Source organism: Mobula hypostoma, chromosome 9 (genome assembly GCF_963921235.1).
Source record: "Mobula hypostoma chromosome 9, sMobHyp1.1, whole genome shotgun sequence".
NCBI lineage: Eukaryota > Metazoa > Chordata > Chondrichthyes > Myliobatiformes > Myliobatidae > Mobula > Mobula hypostoma.
In genome coordinates, this window is record NC_086105.1 from 47,671,638 (window position 1) to 47,697,220 (window position 25,583).

Sequence of the window (25,583 nt, forward strand, 5' to 3'; positions counted from 1 at the left end):
TAAAATCAAGGTGAGAAGACTGCAACTAGCAGGGCACTGTCTACGCCACCCCGAGCTACCTGCCAGCCTAGTCATCATATGGGAGCCCGAGCATGGGAGGATGAACCCTGGGAACCTTCCCAAGACTATAGTCAACATGCTCCTAGAAGACAGCGGCGCGGCTAACGTAGATGAACTAAACACACTGATGAGGGAGAGGGAAAAGTGGAGAGCCCGTCATCGTGCCCGACGCCAGCCCCCTAGGCCTAAGTCGATGTAGTAGTAGTAGTAGTAGTAGTATATTCTAAAGTATATTCACAATCTTCTAGGGTACAGAATCTTAAAAATTTGCAATACAGGTTTCCCCCGCCATCCGAAGGTACAGTGTTCCTATGAAACGGTCTGTAAGCCAAAATGTCGTAAAGCGAAGAAGCAATTACCATTTATTAATACGGGAAAATTTTGTGAGCGTTTGCAGACACCCAAAAATAACCTACCAAATCATGCCAAATAACACATAAAACCTAAAATAACAGTAACATATAGTAAAAGCAGGAATGATATGATAAATACACAGCCTATATAAAGTAGAAATACCTCTCTACAACGATTGCCTGCACAGATCTCCGTAGCAAAAATCCCACGCAAGCGCTCTCGGCAGAAAATCTCACGCAAGCGTTATTGGCATAAACGCGCTCTCCAGTAACCTTTAAACTATGAAGCTGCCAAATCTACCAAATAACACGTAAAAATACACAGCCTATATAAAGTAGAAATATTGTATGTACAGTGTAGTATCACTTACCGGAATTGGGAAAACAGCGCCGAGCACACTGATGATGGTGTGTTAGACTGAGTCGTCGCAGGCTGGGTAATGCAGTGGCCCCCACCCTCCAGGCCGCCGACCCGATACATTGCCGCGAAGGACGCAGCGGTAGCCGGGAGGTACACAGCACATCGTTAAGAAAAAAGCCGAAATAAACATGCTAATTAATTAGGTGCTGCCCAGCACGTAAATGTCAGTGCAGATCAGAGGCGATTGCCGATTGCATCGCCTCTGATCTGGGCCGACAATTACGTACTAGGCAGCACCTAATTAATTAGCATGTTTATTTCGGCCTTTTATCTTAAAGATGTGCTGTGTGCCTCCCGGCTACCGCTGCGTTCTTCACTAATCGGTTCGGTATCTGTCTGGGGCCCAGGTGTTGGGGTGGTGGGACACGGGGGTGTCATCTCATCGTCGATCAGGGCAGGCAGCTCATCTTCTCCTATGACTGCCCGCCTCGATGTCAAAGGTCGAGGTTCGTCGTCTGCTGTGGAAGGCTTGCTTGACTGCTGAGCCTTGCGCATTTTTCTATCATACAGTTGTTTGTAAGCACTCAAACCATCCTGCAAATATCCCCTAAACCTATGTACCCTTTCAAAATTAAAGTCGTACTTTATCATTGCAGTGAAAATCTCACGCAGTTGCTTCACTTTCTGCATTCAGTTTCGATAGTTATCCTTTCCTCTTCCAATTGCACCAGCTCTTCATCTATCAGTTCTTGGTCATGGGATGCCAAAACCTCTTCAACATCATCTTCGTCAACTTCCACAAGCCAAACTCACTTTGTCCTTGCTTCGTTCACCACGATCGAAACGCTTAATAATGTCTAGTCTTATGCTAAGTATAACACCCTTACTCTTGCAGGCTTTTCCGACACCTTAGAACTCATCTTGCTAAAGGCTGCTCAATGTAACGTGTTTAAGCAATGCCGTTCCCAATCCAGGGCAGAGCGGCTGCTCGGGGCGCGCGCTGCCTTTCTTCGTAACAGTGAAAACAGCTTCTGAAAGCGGGGGACACCTGTACTCTGGGCAATCAATTTTTCCTCATTGTAGTTCTATAATCTACCTGGTCTGAAAAGAATTTCTTCCCTGTCAGAACATTGAATAAAATTGGATGCAACTGAAAACTTGAAGATTGAGAATTATCACTGAAGTATTCAACTTTTTAATCACAGGACCATCCACCATCCCAGTTATCAATGTACAGTGCATTCATTCAAAGGCAAGTATATCCTGCCTTATTTATAGAGGAAAAATGCACACAATACTTAAAGAGGGATCACACCAAAGTTCTGTAAATCTCAGCAAAATTTCCTTTTGTACTCTGACCCCTTTGCAATCAGTGCTAACATGTCAAACACCTTCCTAGTTGTTTCCTATTAATGTGTTTCTTTCTGCATCTTACAGACTAGCTCACTTAACTTTTTTTTTTACCAATACTCTGTCCCTGCTAATATGTTTTCCCCAACTCCACAAGCCTTCATTTGATGCAACAACCTTTTACAACATTCACTGGTTCTTACTTTATTTTCACCATTCCCACTACTCTGTAAGCAGAGGCTGATAAAAATGTAAGCTATTTCAAAAGCAGTTTGTCTTTTAAAAACATCCTGATTCAGCATATTTACATAATTTTCTAGCTCCCCAGTTACTACTTCCTCAATGATTGCTTTCAATGCTTTGCCAATAGGTATCAGCCCAACTGGACTACATTACTGTGCAAAAATCTCAGGAATCCTAGCTATAACTACATACAAACGTTTGTTTTTTATATCTGCCTATCTATCTATATATATATAACACCTATGCACAGTACTGTACATTTTCTCTCCGAAAACATTCCGTTCTCTTCCACTTTGGCTGCATTTATTGTGCCTTCTTCACTGATGATAGATACAAGATATTTGTTCAATGCCTTAGGCATTTGTTTGTTCATGGTATTTTGCTTCACAATGGATTTTGTATCTGTTAGGAACTTTGAAGTATTTCATTAAAACTTTTGACATTTTCCTACTGGTAACCTCAATCTAATTTATTAATCTAATGCCTATTTGTGTCTCTTTAGAACTGGATATAAAATTCTACCATCTACAGAATCCCGTAAACAATGAGTTTACTAATTTGATTTGCCTGAAATCTAAGAATGTTAAGATTATCAATAATTTTGTAGCCTACCACTATTGAAAAAAATTCAAGAAGATCTTGACAAATGGATGATACTACCAATAACATTTGTAGGTAGAGTCAATGTTGTAAAAATGAATATATTTCCGAGATTACAGTATTTGGTTCAAACATTACCAATACAATTGCCACAGAAATTTTTTCAAGAGTTAAATAAATCTGTGAGAAAATTTCTTTGGAAAGGTAAAATGTCAAGAATATCATTGAAAAAACTGACATGTATATTTAGGTTAGGAGGGTTACAACTTCCAAACTTTAAAAATTACTATAAAGCAAATCAACTTAGATTTATTGCATCTTTTTTCGATGATCAAAAACCAGCATGGATTAAAATAGAACTAGACAAGATAGGAGAAAATAAACCTGAAGATTTTATATATAAATGGGAATCTAAATGGATACGGGAAAAGAAAGAATCTCCTATATTAACACACTTGATTGATCTATGGAATAAGATAAATGTTGATAAGGAAACACAGAAATCTCTATTAGCAAGGAGACCTTTGTTTCAAAATAGACTTATTCCTTTTACAATGGACAATCAACTTTTATATAATTGGTACCAAAAAGGGATTAAATTTATAGGAGATTATTTTGAGCGAGGTATATTGATGTCATTTGAACAATTAAAGGATAAATATAAAATATCTAATAATACTTTCTTTTGTTACTTTCAGTTAAGGGCTTACTTAATAGGTAAACTGGGTCAAACAATGTTTTTGCCAAAAGCTAATGAAATTGAAATTTTAATTCAAAAAGGGAAAATTAAAAAATTTATTTCTTGGATGTATAATTTGATTCAAGAACAGACAGTTAAACAAGGAACCCATAAGTCAAAGCAAAAATGGGAAACAGATCTGAATATTAATATTGATGAAATAAATTGGTCAAGACTTTGTCTGGACAGTATGACAAATGCAATAAATGTTCGACTTAGACTAGTACAATATAATTTTTTACACCAATTATATATTACGCCACAAAAAATAAATAGATTAAATTCAAATCTATCTGATAAATGTTTTCAGTGTAATCAAGAAATTGGTACTTTTTTGCATTCTACTTGGTCTTGTTTTAAAATTCAACCCTTTTGGATAAATTTAAGAGTCTTATTAGAACAAATTACTGGAATTCAACTTCCACATAACCCTGTATTATTTCTATTAGGTGATACTGAAGGGATAAAACCGAAACTTAAATTGAATAAATATCAGAAAGAATTTATAAAAATTGCATTGGCAGTAGCTAAGAAGACTATAGCAGTTACTTGGAAATCTGATTCGTGTTTAAGTATGGATCGTTGGAATAATGAAATGGCTAGTTCTGTTCCACTTGAAAAAATTACTTATAATTTAAGAGATAATTATGTAACATTCTTGAATATTTGGCGCCCTTATTTACAAAAGATAGGATGTCATATTTAAGTGCTCCGACAAAGAATTTGGTTACTTGGGGAAAGTAACGAATAATTATACCAAATTTATTTTGAATCCCATGGAGCGTGTGGAAACCTTCCAATACCCAGGCGGCTCTTTTTTTTTCTCTTTCTTTCTTTTAGGTAGGACTATATATATGGGGGGGGAGGGTTAAGGGGAGGGGGGGTGGGTAGATTTTATCTTTTCATGTATTCTTTTTGAAAATTTAATAAAAATTATATTTAAAAAAATAGTAATTTTGTAGCCATGGACGTGAGTTTTGATCAAATTCTTACTAAAAACAAGAAGGAAATAACTATTAACAGATACAAATCAAAATCCTGGAGAGAAATGTCATGGATTCCACGCCAATGCCCCATGTACCTGGCCTCTCTTGGACTCCATCCTATCACAGACATTCCTTTTGTTCTCACCACTCTTCACTTCATAGCATCTCTGCTTCCTAATTTGAGTTAGTTATGATGATATGTCCTCAATTTGAAACATAAACTGTTTTTGTCTCTTCACAGACTCTGCCTGATTTGCTGAGTATTTCCACTATTTTCTATTTTTAATTCAGATACTCAGCAGCTAGTTTTTTTGCTTTTTGATTACAGGCACTGGTTTTATTTCAGTGATGGGTTGGTTCATCATTTGCAATGCAATTAACCTACACATTGAGATGTTAACATGGGATTTCAACATGGTTTTGAAACAGAGGTCCCATCTCATCAACTTGATCAAATCCTTTAATGAAATCAGATGGTGGATTCCGGTGAATACTGAATACCTAGTCAAGGATGTGTACCTGGAATTTCAAGAAACCTTTAACAAATTACTATTTAAAAAGGATTGGGCAAGTTGCCATGGCAATAACGTGAAATTGAGCAATGAAAACTGACATGAGGTTAAGCTTGAATCATATTAAAATTGTATAAGGTTTGCATTTATAAAGGTTATCCTATGATACCATATCTCCTCTGATTCACAACCGCTATAAAGAAGAAATTTTTTAACAAAGGTTTCAGTGACCACTTGGAGATCTCTGTATCACCTTCATGGGAAGGAATTTTTGTGAGTTACTTCCTTAACTTAATTAAAGGTGTTTTGCTCACTTAATATCAGGATTAGTATGAATGCAGGGATGGGGAATGATGGCAATGGTGTGTTGGTTATTACCCGCTGGACTGGTGAAATGCTGCAGGGGAAATCAATAAAAACTTTCCTTTGTCATTGGTTTGGTTGAAACAAAATTATTGACATTTTAATAGGGGCATCATCAACACAGGTTCAAAATAACAAAGCAAAATACTTGACTGGCACTTGAAAAACATCTCTCCTGGAGCAACCTATTATGTCAGAACACAGAGTCAAAAACATTATGACCTCCTGTTATTGATGGTCTGACCAACTTGACACTTAATTCTCTTGGGATTTACACAATACCTTTCAAAAAGTCTTGTAACCAAGTGCAAAGCCCACTTCTTACACTTCCACCATACCAGTTCAGGCCTGTCATCTTCATCCACTTGCAAGGTTTCCTGAAAATTTGAAGAACCAGTTAAAATGTTCGTCCCATCTGCTGTACTGCACATAACATATTGCACTTTTCTCTGCTCTGGTTTGCAGATCAGCCAGACTGGGCTAGGATGGTGGATTCCCTGAAGGGCATTAACAAACCTGACGGATTTATTTTACAAACAACACACATAAAAGTTGCTGGTGAACGCAGCAGGCCAGGCAGCATCTCTAGGAAGAGGTGCAGTCGACGTTTCAGGCCGAGATCCTTCGTCAGGACTAACTGAAGGAAGAGTGAGTAAGGGATTTGAAAGTTGGAGGGGGAGGGGGAGATCCAAAATGATAGGAGAAGACAGGAGGGGGAGGGATAGAGCCAAGAGCTGGACAGGTGATAGGCAAAAGGGGATACGAGAGGATCATGGACAGGAGGTCCGGCAAGAAAGACGGGGGGGAGGGGGGACCCAGAGGATGGGCAAGAGGTATATTCAGAGGGACAGAGGGAGAAAAAGGAGAGTGAGAGAAAGAATGTGTGTATAAAAATAAGTAACAGATGGGGTACGAGGGGGAGGTGGGGCATCAGCGGAAGTTAGAGAAGTCGATGTTCATGCCATCAGGTTGGAGGCTACCCAGACGGAATATAAGGTGTTGTTCCTCCAACCTGAGTGTGGCTTCATCTTTACAGTAGAGGAGGCCGTGGATAGACATGTCAGAATGGGAATGGGATGTGGAATTAAAATGTGTGGCCACTGGGAGATCCTGCTTTCTCTGGTGGACAGAGCGTAGATGTTCAGCAAAGCGGTCTCCCAGTCTGCGTCGGGTCTCGCCAATATATAAAAGGCCACATCGGGAGCACCGGACGCAGTATATCACCCCAGTCGACTCACAGGTGAAGTGTTGCCTCACCTGGAAGGACTGTTTGGGGCCCTGAATGGTGGTAAGGGAGGAAGTGTAAGGGCATGTGTAGCACTTGTTCCGCTTACACGGATAAGTGCCAGGAGGGAGATCAGTGGGGAAGGATGGGGGGATTTATTTTACCATCACTAAGTAGAGCTTTTTTTAAAATTAAATTTCAGATTTATTTATTGATGAATTTAAAGACCTCAGATCTCATTCCAGGTTTTCAACTCTTCATAGTCATGGGTACTATTTTTGTAACTAATCTTGAAGAGACAATGGTAATTTTGGGTGTTATAAAAAGTATATCTTGTAAGTGGTTAAGTGGTTTATCAAATTCAGTGAAAAGGCAGTCAGATTTAGTACCTATAATTTGTAACCACAGTGATATCTTATATTTGCATGGAAATTATCTAGACTAAAAAGAAGTCTGTTAATCGTCTTCGTATCAGGATTATGCCAAGAGACAAAAAGATGGATAGGTCAAATGAAAGTTGGATAAAGACACACACAACTTTAAGAGAACAACAGATAATTAAAGGCAACTGCAAATAAGGAAGGCATTGTAGCATAGTGGTTAGCGTAACACCAGCAACAAGATTCAATTCTGCTGGAGTCTGTACAAAGTTTGTACGTTTTCCCCACAACCGCATGGATTTCCTCTGGGTGGTCCGACTTCCTCCCACATTCCAAAAACATACAGGTTAGTCAGTTAATTGGTCATATTGGTGCAATAGGACGATGTGGGCTCATTGAGCCAGAAAGGCCCGCTATCGTTCTGTATTTCTCAATAAATAAATAAGGAAAGAAGACTTAGAGTAAGGTTTTCTCCCCACAACCTTTCCAATGAAATACAAACACATTCAATGCAACAAAATAAACTTGTTAGAAGTACACTTACAGGAGGTACATCACGGTCAATAATTGTCCTGAATATCTCCATCCATTGAGTCATGGTTTGTTTATTTACCAGTTGCAGTGGTAGTGCATACTAGAAAGGAGAAGCAAGAAAAAATGACCTAAGAGAAAAAGATCTCTAAAGAAAAGAGAAATGCCAAGAAATTGTCAATTAAAAACACAGTCCATTCCCTTAATGTAGTTCATGGTTACTAAGTGTAGCATGGCAGCACAGTGGTTAGCACAACACTTTATAGTACTAGCAATTCCTGTCCACAGCCTATAAGGAGTTTGTATGTTCTCTCCATGACACGGGTTTCCTCTGGGTGCTCAGATTCCTCCCAAGGTCCAAAGATATACCAGTTGCTAGGTTAATTAGTCACTGTAAATCGCCCCATGATTAGACCAAGGTTAAATTGAGGATTGTTGGGTAGCGTGGCTCGAAGGTCTGAAAGGGCCTATTCCGCACTGTATCACAATAAATGAATAAAATAATAAAGTGGTTTAGCAGGCTCACTCAAAATGCTGAAGATTCAAACGATTTGAAGTAATTGAATGATCCGAAGGATATATAAACCCCATTTCCAGAAAAGTTGGGATATTTTCCAAAACACAATAAAAACAAAAATCTGTGATATGTTAATTCACGTGAACCTTTATTTAACTGACAGAAGTACAAAGAAAAGATTTTCAATAGTTTTACTGACCAACTTAATTGTATTTTGTAAATATAAACAAATTTAGAATTTGTTGGCTGCAACACACTCAAGAAAAGTTGGGACAGAGTTAAAATAAGATTGAAAAATGCACAGAAAAGTCATGCTACTGTGACAATTATCGCCACCTGGGCTCGGGAGTACTTTGGAAAACCATTGACACTCAACACAGTCCGTCGCTGCATCCAGAAATGCAACTTGAAACTGTATTACGCAAGGCGGAAGCCATACATCAACTCTATGCAGAAATGCCGGCGAGTTCTCTGGGCCCGAGCTCATCTCAGATGGACCGAAAGACTGTGGAACCGTGTGCTGTGGTCAGATGAGTCCACATTTCAGTTAGTTTTCGGAAAAAACGGGCGTCGAGTTCTCCGTGCCAAAGATGAAAACGACCATCCAGATTGTTATCAGCGAAAGGTGCAAAAGCTAGCATCTGTGACGGTATGGGGGTGCATCAGTGCCCACGGCATGGGTGAGTTGCATGTATGTGAAGGTACCATTGACTCTGAGGCGTATATTGGGATTTTAGAGAGACATATGTTGCCATCAAGGTGACGTCTCTTCCCGGGACGTCCATGCTTATTTCAGCAGGACAATGCCAGACCACATTCTGCACGGGCTACAACAGCGTGGCTTTGTAGACACAGAGTGCGTGTGCTTGACTGGCCTGCTGCCAGTCCAGATCTATCTCCTATTGAAAATGTATGGTGCGTCATGAAGAGGAGAATCAGACAATGGAGACCACGGACTGTTGAGCAGCTGAAGTCTTATATCAAGCAAGAATGGACAAAATTTCCAATTACAAATCTACTACAATTAGTATCCTCAGTTCCAAAATGATTAAAAAGTGTTATTAAAAGGAAAGGTGATGTAACACAATGGTAAACATGCCTCTGTCCCAACTTTTGTTGAGTGTGTTGCAGCCATCAAATTCTAAATTTGTGTATGTTTACAAAATACAATTAAGTTGGTCAATAAAACTATTGAAAATCTTTTCTTTGTACTTTTGTCAGTTAAATAAAGGTTCACGTGAATTAACATATCACAGATTTTTGTTTTTATTGCATTTTGGAAAATATCCCGACTTTTCTGGAAATGGGGTTTGTACATCTTAACGATGGGAATGGAAAACGTCCTTAGAAAATCTGTTTGTCTATTCCTACCCAAAGAGAAACTTCTCCTGCCACTCAGCTAGGGGTAATTTCCAGTGGTCAATTAAGCTAGCAGCATATCTCTAAGCTATTAGGGAAACTGGAGCACCAGTCATCATCAAGTAAACATGCAGCTGCTGAAATCAGAATGAAACCCGGATTACTGGAGTTTGTGCCAGCAGTACTCGTGAAAGTAGTAATGTTGCTAAATCATAACACACTAAAAGTGCTGTACTCTACCTCACCTCAAAAAGATAAAGTTGAATTCTGCAAAGCTTCACGAAATTGAATAGGTACAAAGATAAATCAAAAGAGGCATAAACACTGCATCAGCATTCCAGTGGACAAGGATGCGCTTGTGTTTAAATCAGCCATCAACCTACAATGTTCAGGCAATGCAAGATGACAAACTTGGGCAAGTACCTATGCATTAGCAAAGGTCAAAGCCTTTCAAGGGAAAGAAACACTTGCAACTCAGTTGTCCTTCATAACATCAAGATGTCAAAAAGTGTTTCTCAGGCAGGTACTTTTGAAATAGGTCTGGCTTATCTGACTTCCCAAAAGATCATTTGGGTTTAAGACAAACTGATAACATGGTTACTGTTATTCATGTCAATATTTTACTTCCAGAAACTGTACATTCAACTTAAAATTGCAAACTGCCATGATAGGATTTGTTCCCTGACTTATTGAGCTCTTTTGTACTTCTTGCACAGTAACGCAGCCACTATGCTACTGAAACTCGCTGGATCTGATAACTCAGCAATCCATTTCCTAACCTTTAAACTAGTTCTGTTTGCATAAACTAACCTATTAAATGAAGATAGAGAAGGTACCTTAGATATTTAGACATACAACTTTATTGTCTTAGATGGTGTTCATACCTGAACAAGGGCATAGAAGATTTTTAGGATCTGTTTCTGGATCAACACTGAAAATTGGGTTGAGTCAGGCAAAAGTTGAATAATTTTGTGCTGAATCCGTGGTAAAAATATTTGCATCGCTGCTATCAGAGGATCTCGCTCCTCTGCCTTCTTGAACCTGAAATAATATATCAGAATTCTCAATAATTTGAGCCTACTCTCAACAAATGCAAGCTGCAGAGAAAAAAGTTCATTTGATGTAGTTGACTACAGGCTTGGATAAAGTTTCAGGATATGCAAGCAGCTGGAGGAGGTAGTAGAAGCAGATAAAATTACAATGTTAAGAAGGCTTTTAGACAGGTATTTGGCTAGTTAAGGCATAGAAGTATATGGGTCTAATGCAGGCAAATGTGATTAAAGTAGATAGGCATCAGGGTCAGCACAGTCAAAATAGGAGCCATTTCTGTGCTGAACAACTGTATCATTCTTTGAACCTTTAGGGATAACAAACCAATCTATTCAATTACCTTTTAGGATGACTTGTAAAACAGAAAAAACAAAATAATTTTTGAGCACTACAATCAGTAACACTATACACATCACATATCAAAGCATCAAGATTTAGAAAAAATTATAAAGTGACATATTATAGCATTTGAAAACTGACCGGAGGTTAGAAGGGGAAAATAAAGCTCTCTGGCTTAAATATTCACAGTACATCAATAGATAAACATCTGAGCATTTGCAAGCATTTTTCTCTGACAAGTTAAATTTCAACTAATCTTAGCTCTTGCAGTTAAATGCAGCAATTTGTATTGTAACCTTAAAATGGCATTGGTCAGGGTAATAAGCCCGCACTTTGACAGCACTATAGTGGTACAAATTAAAAATTTAGATAAGTTATTCACTGTCAGTAGATTTACAAGAGGGGAAAAAAGTGAATAATATGAAAGAAAGTGGCCTTTTGATTCCTTAGGTACTGGAATCACTATCAAGGGAGGTGAGTTCTGTACAAACCAGAAAGATTGTAAGACTACTGTTGTGAGGAGTTTGTTTTGGGGAGGTAGCATGAACAAAGGAGCTTTGCAGTGCTTTGTGGTATGTCATTCAATCCAAAGAAGTAAGGTCAATAAACAGATAAACAGAGTCCAGATTGATGCACTGATTTGCAAAATAGCTGTGAAAGAAACGTTGCTTAAAGGACAGCAGAATCCTACGTCAATATTTATGTTTAAAGTTTTCAGATGAGACAGGAGGCATAAAAGTCAGCAGGAAAGATTCAAAACCAATGAATAAAGAAACAACGCTGTGCAACAGGATGATATGCTTGGGATTGGCAATTAGGACTTTAGGTGATATGAAGATCAAAACAAACACAGACATCCCACCCTGCAAAAGCTCATTTCAGGGAGGGAGCACCCTACCATTTCAGGGAGGTAGCACCCCCGCCCCCCGCAACCCCATATCACCCCTCCCCCCCTCCCCGGTTGACCTCCAAGGATGTATGTAATACTTTGTTTGGTGATTTTGTCTAATCTGTAAACCAAGTTGGGTATATGCAGAAAATGTGACATTAAAATATGTACTTATATTATTATATTATCATGTTTATTCTATTACAACTTTAAGCAAGTCCACAGGAAGTTTGGCCTCATCAAGTAAGACAGGGGTCCCCAACCTTTTTCGCACTGCGGACTGGTTTCATATTGACAATATTCTTGCGGACCGGCCAACCGGGGGGGGTGGGGTAGGGTTGCCAACGTTCAAGAGTAGCAGTCAAATACGTTGGGTTTACCCTGAGAAAGACTACAATGACCATGAAGCCTTGCGTGGGTACCAGTGCGCATGCATTTGCGTGCCGATTTCCTAAAAGTTGTTTTTGCCGATTCTGTTGGCGGCGGCGGCGGGGTGGTATGTTAATCACGACTGGAATATAGGTAATAAGTGGCTAATACACTCAATTTCATTTCTAAAAGGGTTTATCTAATGAATTTAATATTAAACACACAGCGCATATTTTCCTCGCATGAATATAGCGATAAGACAATTATCAGGGGAGGACAGGGGAGCTTGAAGTGTTGAACAAACTTCCAGTAGAAGTGGTAGAGACAGGTTTGATATCATCATTTAAAGAAAAATTGGATGGGTATATGGACAGGAAAGGAATGGAGAGTTATGGGCTGAGTACAGGTCGGTGGCACTAGGTGAGACTAGCATTCGGCACGGACTAGAAGGGGCGAGATCGCCTGTTTCCGTGCTGTAATTGTTACATGGTTATATAAGTCACTTATAATAGCATCATAACATTTTAAGTAACGTTTGGATATCAAACACATAGCGCATATTTTCCTCGTATGAACATATAAAATCATTGCAATGCACCAATATCGCTGAATCAGTGGAAGCCCTGGGCTTGTTTTCCTGCAACAAGATGGTCCTATCGAGGGGTGATGGGAGACAGTGATACTCAAAGGGGGTTCCTTATGTCCAGTCTATTCCGCAATTTAGTTTTCGTTGCATTCACTGCAGAGATATGTTGGAAATGGAAGCAACGTTTTCAGTGCTTTCCTGACTATCTCAGGATATTCAGCCTTGACTTTGATCCGGAATGACGGCAGAGATGTTATGCCAAACATACTTTTCAGCCCGCCGTCATTTGCAAGCTTGAGGAGTTGATCTCCTTCCCACGCTGACATGGATGACGCGCGGGTAATGACCTCGCGTGCGTTCAAGCTCAACAGTGGGCGTGACAGGGAATGAGGAAAGATGCAGCTGACTCCTATCGCCAAATCATATCGTTTCCTCGCGACCCGGTAGCGCATGCCTTACGGCCCGGTGGTTGGGGACCGCTGAAGTAGGACATCAATAGTGTAGCTCCTTAGCAGCCAGCCAGCTAGTTTAAATAACGTTAGCTATGCTAATGAACAAATGATACCTGTTAAACTCACCCCAACATGTCTTTTACATTTTAACCCACCATGGGCAATAGAAAAGTCACTGTTGCAAACAGTGCAGCGAGCAACACTGTCATTATTTTTGAGTTCAACGGTAAAGCCCGCCCACAGAGAAAACTGATAGGTCTACTTAGCAGGGGTCCGCAATCGTTTTTGCACCGCAGACCGGTTTAATATTGACAATATTCTTGCGGACCAGCCGACCGGGGGCGGGGGTGTTAATCACAACCGGAATATAGGTGATAAGTCAATCGCATCATAACATTTTAAGTAACGTTTGGATATTAAACACACAGCGCATACTTTCCCCGTATGAACATATAAAATCATTGCAACACACCAATATCGCTGAATCACTGGGAGCCCTGGGCTTGTTTTCCTGCAACAACACGGTCCTTTCGAGGGGTGATGGGAGACAGCGATACTCGAAGGGGGTTCCTTATGTCCAGTCTATTCAGCAATTCAGTTTTCGTTGCATTCATTGCAGAAAACTCTGCTTCATAGAGATATGTTGGAAATGGAAGCAACGTTTTCAGTGCTTCTGTGGCTATCTCAGGATACTCAGCCTTGTCTTTGATCCAGAATACCGGCAGAGATGTTATGTCAAACATACTTTTCAGCCCACCATCATTTGCAAACTCGAGGAGTTGATCTTTCTCCTGCGCTGACATGGATGATTCACCGGGGACATTCACAAATGCGTCACGGACCCATTCCTTTGCACGTCTTGGGTCACTGATGACCTCGCGTGCGTTAAAATTCAACAGTGTGTGACAGGGAATGAGGAAAGGCGCAGCTGACTCATATCGTTTCATATCGCCAAATCATATTGTTTCCTCACAGCCCGGTGGTTGGGGGCCACTCTTAGCACGAAGAGAGACCAATCAGAATGCTTGCTGTCCCTCTCCTTCTCCCGCTCAAAAAAACCTATTTCCGGGATATTGTATATAATTTCCAGGCGTCAGGGAGCCACTATCAATATGCGGGAGACCCCCAGAACTTCAGGGAGAGGTGGGATGTCTGCAAACAAGCATTCACACTTCTGAGTACAAAAACAAAGGGGAACAGAAGAGAAAGCACACATCTCAAATATATGTTTGTAATGGTAGGAAACCAACTGCACGAATATTAACTCCGACCATCATTTGCTAATCTACTCATGTTATGGGTGAGGTCCAAAAGAACTTTACCTTCTAGTGGGGATAAAATTAGAATATAGGAGAGGAATGAGAGGCTAAAGTATTAGTGCAGGAGGAGCTGGCTTAAGATTTTTGGCTCACTGAGATTTCTTCTGGGGCAGGGTGACCTGTAAAAGAAGCATGGATTGCATCAGGACTGGAGAGGGACCAATACCCTTGACGAGGTTTGCTAGTGCTGCATGGTAGACCAGTGAGGCAGATCCAGAACGGCAGTACAACAGGTGGGGAGGGTGACTCATATGCAGAAAATAGAACAGGCAAGTCTAGTTGGAAGCGTGGGGAGAGACAGGAAGGGAAGTATGAGAAGACTGCTGGCATTTACTTTAATGTAGGAGTTTTATAGGTAGGAAGAATGAGCTGAAAGCATGGATCAGTGCATGGAGTTAAGATATTGTTACAATCACAGAAATGTGGATGCGGGAACAGGAGGATAATGTATAGTAGTTTCAGGCATAACGGGTTTGCAAAAAAGCAGAGGGTGTCGCAATGCAGATCAAAGACAGCATTATGTTAGTACTCAGGGAGGATATCCTGGAGCAACCAGCAAATAATTTATATGGGTAAAATTCAGGAACAAGAAATGGGCAGTCACATTGATGGGGCTGTTTATAGGCCTCCCAATAATTCACAGGAATTTGAAGAACAGATATGATGGGAGATTGCAGAAGGGTTTTTAAAAAATACAGTAGAACAACCACAAGCAAGAGAAAATCTGCAAAAGCTGGAAATCCAGGCAACCCACACAAAATGCTGGAGGAACTCAGCAGGCCTAACGAAGAGTCTCAGCCTGAAATGCCGACTTTTCCATAGCTGTAGATTGGCCTGTAGAATTGTTCCAGCATTTTGTGTGGGCTATAGTAGTACGGCATTTAACTTTCCCTATACTGATTGGGATTGCCTTAGTGTAAGAAAAGAATTCATAAAGTGTATTCAGGAAAGTTTTAGAGTAGATGTAGAGTCCTACTTGGGGGGGGGGAGGGGGGGGCCTTGTGTGACCTTATCTCAGGGATAGGCAAGTGGTTGACATGTCAGTTGATGAATCCTATGGAAATTTACTGAAAAAGATAAGAATTGGTTCTTGAGTTCAGGCCCAAACTGGGGGAGGTAGATTTCCACCATGTAAGGCAGACCCTAGGAAAGGTAGATTGCGAGTAGCTGCTGAAGAGGAAAACCAACATCTGATCATTGCGAGGTGTTCAAAGAAGAGATGGTAAAAGTTCAGAGTTATATATGCCTGGATGAGGCAAAGATGTCATGTTTAAGGAATCCTCTTGGTTGATGAAGAATATTGAAGGTTGGGAAAGAGGGAAGTGGCACATTAATAACTCAGAAGAAGAAAGAAGTGCTAGAAATACTGGGGACATTAGGGTGGATAAATCCCGAGGTATCTATCTCAGGATACTATGGAAAGTGGATGCTATGGGCACTATAGCTTTATTTGATATTTCATGTTTTCCTGCCATTCAGAAGTACACTAACCAAAAAGAGGGTAAGTAATTACGTACCACAAATCACTTCACAAGACCAGACTGACCACTGCTAAAGTACAACTCAACCTTCCCCAGCTAGGTAGCATCCATTATCTTGAATCCTCTCACGCTCCTAATTTATCATAGACTGCTCTTGCCTCTATCAAAACCTCAGATCATTACTTCTCTCAGTTATTTTGTCTCATATAATTAATCATCTGCAGTGTCACTGGAAGTCCATTTGTAACTCTGATTTGCTTCGGGGAAAATGCTGCAAGATCCTGCTCCACATGGGTCTTACAACTGACATTACAGAAGGGATTTAAAAAAATGACACAAGTATTTCATTAGGTACGGCATTTTATAGTTTGGATTATTTGTTTATACATAGCTGTTCAAAGTAATATTACATTGTAAATCAAACTGTTATACGCAAAAGCAATGGCTTCATCATCTATTTTCCAGACATCAGCTCTACTTCTTTCAAAATATGGTTTTGCATCAAGGTTCTATCACAACAGCTTTCATACTTGCCCATTCACTCAAGCCCACTTTTATTTCATCACCTTTTAAACTTACAGTCATCATGTTCAGAAAAGCACACACGCAATAGATACTCACTCATAGGTCCTGACCAGCTGGTACAGACACATCAGGCTGCCAAGCCAGCTTGCATTATTTGGAGATTGCAGGAAAAAGCCAATTTTGTCCACCACCGCCGTCCAGCGTCCAGGAAAGTCATATTTGATTATGGCACGAAGACACACAGCCAGCTGAGTCCTTCATAAATGACATTCATATGCAATTAGTCAATTTTCTGTGAAGTAGAAACCTTGTAACTGTATGTATGAGATACTTAAGAGTATTCAAGGAAGCACTGTGCATCTAAGTGGAAAATAATCAGCAACATAATGCAAGATCAAAGTTTCCACACTACACAAGTAAATCAGTCTAATTCTGAGTTCAGTGAGGGTCAAGATGTTAGTGCTGGTTAATGAATCTTCTTTTATTCTTAGTGCCTCCTCACGGTACTATGGGAGGATGAGGAGTTATGACAAATAGCAAAATCAGGAGAGAGAGAAAGGTCAGAAATTATTAGAAGACGTCTTCTTTCACCACTGACTCATATTGACATCAGAATTAATGAAAGAACGGGATTACTCCAATTTTCCAAATTGATGTGTTACAAGGGACTAATTCATCAACTTTCAGACGAGCAGCACTGCAAGTCTCAGGTTCTATAGGGGCAGCAATTCTCTTCATTAATTCAGAAAATAGTACAGTTATATTCCTTAAGCGTCTTGGCCTGAAACAACTGTTTATATTACTCTACAGATGCAGCCTGATCCGAGGAGTTCCTCTAGCATTTTGTGTGTGTGTGTGTGCGCATATGTGTGCTTACCCTTCATGCATTTATCTGTCTCATTAATTAAAGATTTTTGTCTCTACTGTACTAACTTGGTGTCTGCTTGTTGGGAGTGGTGATTGCTTGCTATGAATAAATTCTGCTCAAGATATACTAATTATTCCTTTCCAACTGCTCTTACACTGGAATTCAATAAAAAAAATACAAGATCAATAAGAAATACAAGATCAATGAGAAGTAGATCCATAATAAAGGGACAGTTTTTTAAAGACCTGGTATTCTTTTGGAAATTAAAACAACAAATTATATTCCATCCATACTAACCTGCTTATTGTTTAATGCCTGAGAAAATAGTATTTTGTAAACTTATCAGTAAGAAAGTGGGTTATATTAAAAAAAAATTTCATTTCATCTTAATTAGGAGGGGGCATGGAATTCCTTAAGTACACAAATAAAAATTCCCCTGAAGTCCCAGATAGAAGTGATCTGCAGTGAATGTTTCTAATAGTGGAAATGTCTAGGACCAGATGGTACAGCCTCAGAATGGGACATTCCTTTAGAACAGAGATAAAGAGGAACTTCTTTAGCCGGGGGTAGCGAATCTTTGGAATTTTGGAATTCATTGTCACAGATGGCTATGGAGGTTATGTTATAAGATCATAAGACCTTAAGTTATTCAGCATATGTAAAGCATAAGTTGATAGGTGATTGATTTGTAAGGACATCAAATATGAGGAGAAGGCAGGAAAATAGGATTCAGAGGAAAGATAAATCAACCATGATTTAAATGGCAGAGTACACTCGATGGGCTGCGCGGCCCAATACCGCTCCGATGTCTAATGGTTTACGGTCTAAGTGGTACCTAAAAGAGTCTCTTTTCCTAATGCTTAAGTTGTCCAGATAAGAAACTCACTTCAGCTCTTCTTGCTGGGTTTGGGAAGGGCGGGGGTGTGCATGGGGGAAAAAGAATGATTCCCATCTTTCTGGCATGAAAAAATAAAGAGGGAGAAGATCCTTCAAAACAGAATTAGAAAAACAGTCAAATATTAATACTAAATTGCTGAAGGAATCCAGAAGCACCACCCCCAACACCTTAATTAAATAAAGTAGGATAATCCACTAATATCAGTGATCTTGTAGACCTTTATATTATGCGTCAGCTTATAGGTAAATTACTTAAATTGAATGCATGAGCAATCACTGCTCTGGAAACTATTTAGCTTCATCTCACAAAGCATTCTTTAGACTGCCACCTGACAATTGAAGAACTAAATATATGATAAAGACTATAAAAATATATATGCAGACATATTACAACCCTAGGTCAAACAAGCAGATACATGGCAACAGGATGTTAACAGAGGTTAAATGGCACAAAATAAATATTAGTACAAAATGTCAGAGACACTCTTCAGGCCAGGTCACATTATAGAAAGGGAAATAGAGCTAGCACTTTAAACCACAGATCGATCCTTCAGCTGAGCTGGGAAAAAGATAAAATAAGATATTTTTAAATTACATATGTGAGAGGAGTGGATACGACAATAGGAATATCTGCGATAGGAAGAGGCCATGTGAAATGAAAGTACTGGAGCAGTTACAGGCTGATCCTACTTCACTGTCTGTGTTGTGTGTGGCTAATAGCTTTGCCCAGGCACATGCCCAGCAGGTCAGGCTGTACAAGCCAAAAGAAAAAAAAAATCACAGGTATATGATTCCTACTCAAAAGGGAGCTGGATAGGTATCTGAAAGAAGAATTTGCAGAGCTGTGAGAAGGAAGAATTAGACTAAGTGGACTGGTCTTACACAGAGCCAAATGGACATTGGGCAACAAAACCTCATTCCATGCTGTGAGTCTTTTTCAGATTCCTTGTATCCACAGGAATTTGCTAGAGGTTTTTGTGCTTTTGACACATTAAGTTTTCTTGATTTAACTTCAGATAAAAAATATGCAATGTATCAAAGTAGAACATCAGAATAATTTAATGACTACATTAGCATTTTGACAGATTTTTCCATTCCAATCAACATCAACATAGAAATATTTATCAAATAAATAAAAAGGAATTCAAATGACCTTTGTCCATCTGATTAAAACTACTGTATTATTTTGAATGACGTTGATAATCCACAACTATTGGTTGCTATTGTAAATGTTCCAGGCAGAAAACTAAAGATAACTGACATGGATGTGGAAGAAGTATTATCATGAAACCAGTATTCTCATAGGTGTCTTTTTTCTCCGCCCCCCCCCCCCCCGCCAGGCTACTCTCCCCACCAAGATTTACATAGAAATAAACCATTTGGTACAAACTTGTCCTGTTTCTTTAACCTCCTTGTATGTCCATGAATCATAATTTAAGTTCATATATTCCTTTGCTCCTGTTTCCTCAAATGACTCATTTAGCCTAATAACCCTTAATAAATTTCTATTCATTAATTTTGTCAGAGAGAAGGTTGCAAGAGTGCTAGAAAACACTTTTCAAGTGTCTCTTGCTTTCTGTTCTAAATAGCTTAGAATCAATCTGCAATTAATTCATCTCAATGCATTCATCCTCATGCACCAGAAATCATCCATTTCTTCCTAATCTTAAACTGCCAAACAACCCCACTCTTTGAATAAAATAGTTTGAAATTATTCTTTCTGTTTTGACACATTAAGTGAAATTTTAGTGAATCAGACACTAAAATTCCACAGGAGGTAGATTATGTATGCTTCACTGGAAAAATGACTTTAATTGGATCAGCTAAGGAAGAGAAGGAGTCAAAACTAGACATCACATTAAGTCTACAGCCAGGTTGAACTGTAGACTCCTTAGAGATCAGTGACCCCATAATAAAGGCTATGGTTCATGCAATATAAGCTGAATTACTGAAGTCCTTCGAGAAAAAGCAGAATCTGTTTCTGGTGGAAAAAGAGATCATATTGTGCCAAAGTTAAACCTGGATGTAAAGCAGGTTTAGATGAGTTTTGATTAAAGAACAAAAATGGAGTTTTTCGAATTTGAGAGTCCCGGATTATCCAGCATTTTATTTGGCATTCCACCTCTCCTAAAAATAATTATAAGTTGGAAAATAAAACTTCTAAGGAAAAACAGTACTTATCAAAAGTAACATACATCAAAGTTGCTGGTGAACGCAGCAGACCAAGCAGCATCTATAGGAAGAGGCGCAGTCGACGTTTCAGGCCGAGACCCTTCGTCAGTTAGTCCTGACGAAGGGTCTTGGCCTGAAACGTCGACTGCGCCTCTTCCTATAGATGCTGCTTGGCCTGCTGCGTTCACCAGCAACTTTGATGTATGTTGCTTGAATTTCCAGCATCTGCAGAATTCCTGTTGTTTGCTTATCAAAAGTAGGTGGTCTTTTCTTCTAGATTTTCATACTGTCTGAATATTCTTCATTTAGAATGGAATCACTGTATTCCAATTATTGCCCCACCAAGGTTTTATAATGCTTTAATAATACTTCCCATGTTTTATATTTAGTATGCAATGCCATGATGACAGTAACATCCGATTTCACTGTTGCCTTGACAATTCAAATACCATTCATTCTAGCTCAATAATTAAATCACATCAAACAGAACAGGACAGAGGTCTTGTAAGCATTGTTATCCACATGCAGTTACTTTCTGAAGACTCCTTTCTCACTCTTTCTCCAGTGCCTCTCTAGAATGTTTTTTTTTAAACCTGCTTGTTCCCTAATGGAACAATCTACTTGCTCCTTATGTGGTGCTCTGTTAAAGGCTATCTGAATATCCTTAAACATATCATCCACTACATTTACCTTGCATCTCCCCAGTCTTCACATATATTACCCAATCACTGACAATACATATTGTGTTTTCTTCTCTGTTAGCAGGTAACTTGGCCTTTCATATTGGTAGATAGCAACTATGAATTTTATTGTTTGTTGTTTCTAATTATGTACCTGATTAGATCAGGCGACTGAATAATCCCCTCCACAATGTTGTCACGAATCTTCTGTCGATCATTTTCATGTATGTTGAAAGGCAACATAGCTTCCCCAGGAGGAGCTTCACGATCTGGCCAGTACTGTGTCACCATATTCTTCATGTAGATTGCGGCTATACATTGATTTAAAGGAAAACGAGAAGCTGAGTTTGAAGAATGGATCTACAAACAAAATATTTTTAGTGTGTTAAATTGAAATCAAATGGAAGCTAAAGTTAAGATGGCTGAGTTATAAGAATTTGGTCTCACATATAATTTCTTATACTTCAAGCATTTTTATAACAAGTTGTTAAAACAGAATGATTAAGAGCTTTCATGGATCCATATTTTTCAGAATAAACAAGCCAATATATTTATCACATTTGCCTTCATAGCTTAGGACAGAGAAGACTAGAACAGGGACATTATGTTGCAACTTTACAAATCAGTAGTCCAGCCTCATTCGGAATTCTGTCACCACATTACTGGAAAGACATAACTGATCTGGAGAGAGTGCAGAGGAGATTCCTTAAGATATTGCATGGATTGGAAGAATTTATTTATGGAGAAAGAATGGATAGCCTGAGCTTTGTTCTGCGGAGGAAAGGCGGCTTGGGGGTTTCCTGATAAAGGTGTATAAGATTTTGAGAGATATCAATAGGGTAAACCACAAAGAATGATTGATACCTGGAACTTGTGTCCACCAGAGGTACGGAATCAGATATTCTTACTACATTTAAGAGGTATTCAGATATGTTATAGGCAAGGTATAGAAAGATACAGTCCCAATACAGGCAAATGTGATTAGTGTAGATGAGTAAAAAGGTTGGTATGGAAATGGTGGGCAAAAGGCCCATTTCTGTGCTAAAAACTTGGTCATTGTCTTGCCTAGACTATTATCTCATGCACTGAAACACTAAATAGACTCAGTCACCTCCATTAGGCAAGCCAGTCTGACACTAGACTCTCCTAGGAATTCTGAAATGGGGAAGAGACAAGCATTTAGAAGAGGAAAGCATTCATGGATTTTATCAAAATAATCTTGAAAATTCCTTTCCACCATCCCTTGGGAATTCCTGACCCATAATCACTCAAGAGGGAAGGAACATTCAGGATGGCACTGAGAACTATCAGACCATGTGCCATCAGGAACAGCCAAAAATCTTGTGAAAAATAGAGGAAATATATCACTTCCCAAACTATCAAACTGCCAAGCACCTCCTGCCCCAAGTAAGTCTTACATTAGCGTCATCAGTTACCTTGGACTAACAAAAGCAGAGCAACCTTAATTCCAAGAAGAAAAGGTTGCCAAATGGTAGGTTCTTTGTGGTCATCATTTTCAAAATCTCTGCCTTTCTCTCCATTCACCCACATTCCAACAAGAAACCAACACCCCAACAACTAACTACTCCTTGTAGGTAATTGAGGTATAATGCTTAGTCAATCCACAATGCATCCGCCCTCTCACTCCTTGGTATTCTCATATTGTAATATTTTACATTGGGCTCAGCAAAAAAAAATGTTCCATTACAGTTTTGCAGTGAAACTAATCCCATAATTATCCTCTTTAAAACTCCTTAATATCTCTTAAGAAAAGTGACAGTATGTTTTCTGCTACTACAAGAGTATCCATTAGCAGAAATGAGTTTTTCCTACAAATTCTTTTGTATTTTGGTGATAACAATGCACTCCCGGAACAGATCTAATTATGATCAAATGTTATTGATGGGATGGTGAATCTGTAACATTCACTGTAGGGCTACAGTGCCTCTGTCACTGGGTTCATTTGATGTAGGGATCAATGGATTTCTGGATATTAAGAGAATTAAGGGATATGGTGACAGTGAAGGGAGATAGTGACAGCAAAAGGCAATGGAACAGAGATAGCAGATTAGCCATGATCTGGATAATAGCAGAGTAGATTTGATAATCCATGTGGCCTACTCCTTATTATGTATGTTTTCAGCTTCATATTTTAGGAAAAGATGCCCCGAACTCACCGGCTTGTCTAACTGGAAATTCAACCTGATCAGATACAATGATTTGAAGTAACGTGGGAGCAAAGTTTATGATCTTGTAAGACTGCAAAACAAAAAAACAGAAATTAAGTTGTGTAAATGTCAAGTCAATTTTATTACACTTCACCAGAAACAGACACTTTGCAAATTACACATCTTTGAAATAACTAGCTGTATTTTCAAAATGAAGTCTGTGCATTAAAATACGGAACAGTTCATCCTGCTTCTTTTCCAAGGCCATCACAACTCGAATCCTTTTTAACTACTTCAGGACTGTTGAGTCCTTCTACGCAGCCAGCAAACAGCAGTGTAACAGACAATATATTAAATAAACCAAATTGCAACTGGTGCAGATCAAAAATATGGTACATACTGTGGGTGAATGATGAGTTACTAAATTCAACAGCAAGTTCCTTGAACTTGCTGGTCACTGAGACTGGCTGCATTTAGGTTTGCAAATAGTAAATAAATTCAGAAGGTATTCATCTGAAGTCTGTCAAGTCTGCCTTAAATATTTGAGTGAAATTTTAATTTCATATAATAGAATTTTATGTTCATCTCTTGTTAAGAAATTAGCTGAACTTCATGAACACTGGCGGGAGCAAGTTCTCCAATTGGCATAAGATAACAAGTAGCATCCCGCAAGGATCTATATTGGGATGTCAACTCATCAACCTAAAAATTATCAATTCAGAGAATATAGAAAGCCATTAATCCAAACTGAACCTGTACACAAAGATTGAGAACACTGTAATCAGTATAGATGGACGCATGAAATTGCAACAATGTATTAACAATTCGATCAAGTTGTGTCAAGTGGAATTCTAAGTGAAGCTAAAGGAGAGTTTCTCACTGGACCGAAAGAACAATGAAAAAGTATTTTCTGATGAAACATCAAATACAGTGGAGCTCCAAAGAAGCTTAAAGACCCATGTATGTAGATTAATGAAATATTATGAACATGTTCACAAAATCATAAAAATTTAGGTTGCAAATAAGTACTACATTCCCTGAAATTTAGAAGATTAAAAAATGAGGTAGCAGAACAAGCTTGAAGTGCTGAATGGCATACACAAGTTCTCAAGTTCTACTTACCATCTGTAAACTGATTGTCAGAGTAATAAGCAAACTCATGATGACAAGGGGCAACTCAACACATCCAAGATCACCCCCTCAGGACATCAAGTTTCCAATCATAACAACAAAAAACTTGAGGGCATAGATTTATGGTGAAAGAGATGTTTAAAGGAGATCCGAGAGGTAATTTTTTAAATTTCTCTGTAGAGAGTATTTGGTTCCGGAATGAGCTGCCAGAGGTGGTGGTGGAGGTAGGATACTAACAACATTTAAGAGGCATCCGGACATGTACTTGAATATACAAAGAAACAAAAGCAAGTGAGATGAATACAGGCAGGCAGAAATACAGTGGGCTGGAGAGCCTGCCTCTATGCTGTACATGTGATATCCATTTCCGTTCAACAATCACACCCTGTTGCTATGATTAAGTCAAACTTCACAACAGAGCATAAGGAAGGCACTCTGATTCTGTATACCCTAAACCAGCAATATTATTGGCTGGCTGTGACATGGAGGCCAAATGAAAAACCGTGTTTGAAATATACCTGTATTTTACATCTTCGCATATTTTCGATCATCAAACTTTGCAATTTAACAAGATTTATACTCTCTAATATTAAGTATATTTAACATAATAATCAGAGTTTTATTTCTACTGAATTAAAGAATATAGTTAAATAAATATTATTTTGTTATTACATCACAGTTTACTGAATCTGAAAATTCATGGAGAGATTCTGCAGTTGCTGGTAATTCACAGTAACACACACTAAATGCTGGAGGAACTCAGCAGATCAGGCAGCGTCGACGGAAATGAATAAAGTCAACATTTCAGGCCCTTCATCAGGAAACGTCAACTGTTCATTCGTTTCCATAGATACTGCTTGACCTGCTGAGTTCCTCCAGCACTTTGAGTGTTACTGAGTCTGATTAATTATTACAGTCTTGAATTACTTTTCTCTATTGTTATTTCTTTTAGTAAAATGATTGACTCTTTTGAAAACAACCTGAATAGTCTTCAGCTTTGACATCATACTTGCCTATCTGATGGACAAGTAATTATTATGTGCATGTTGCTGCATTCATTCAGCAAAAAATATCTACT

General features: G+C 39.0%; 1 protein-coding gene across 3 annotated transcripts in view; it reads right to left on the reverse strand.

Moving 5' to 3' along the window:
• ipo8 (importin 8) overlaps window positions 1-25,583 on the reverse strand; it is a 134,262-nt gene that overhangs the window by 68,763 nt on the left and 39,916 nt on the right. Inside the window, exons 2-7 of one of the 3 annotated variants that reach the window (XM_063058236.1) lie at window positions 23,384-23,465; window positions 21,361-21,517; window positions 16,686-16,844; window positions 10,464-10,620; window positions 7,717-7,806; window positions 5,850-5,944 (exon numbers count right to left, since the gene is read on the reverse strand). In XM_063058236.1, coding sequence (XP_062914306.1) covers window positions 5,850-5,944; window positions 7,717-7,806; window positions 10,464-10,620; window positions 16,686-16,844; window positions 21,361-21,517; window positions 23,384-23,465 — 740 coding nt within the window. Of the gene's footprint in view, window positions 1-5,849; window positions 5,945-7,716; window positions 7,807-10,463; window positions 10,621-16,685; window positions 16,845-21,360; window positions 21,567-23,383; window positions 23,466-25,583 lie in introns of all 3 variants that reach the window. The other 2 variants (XM_063058237.1, XM_063058238.1) reach the window with 2 other exon arrangements.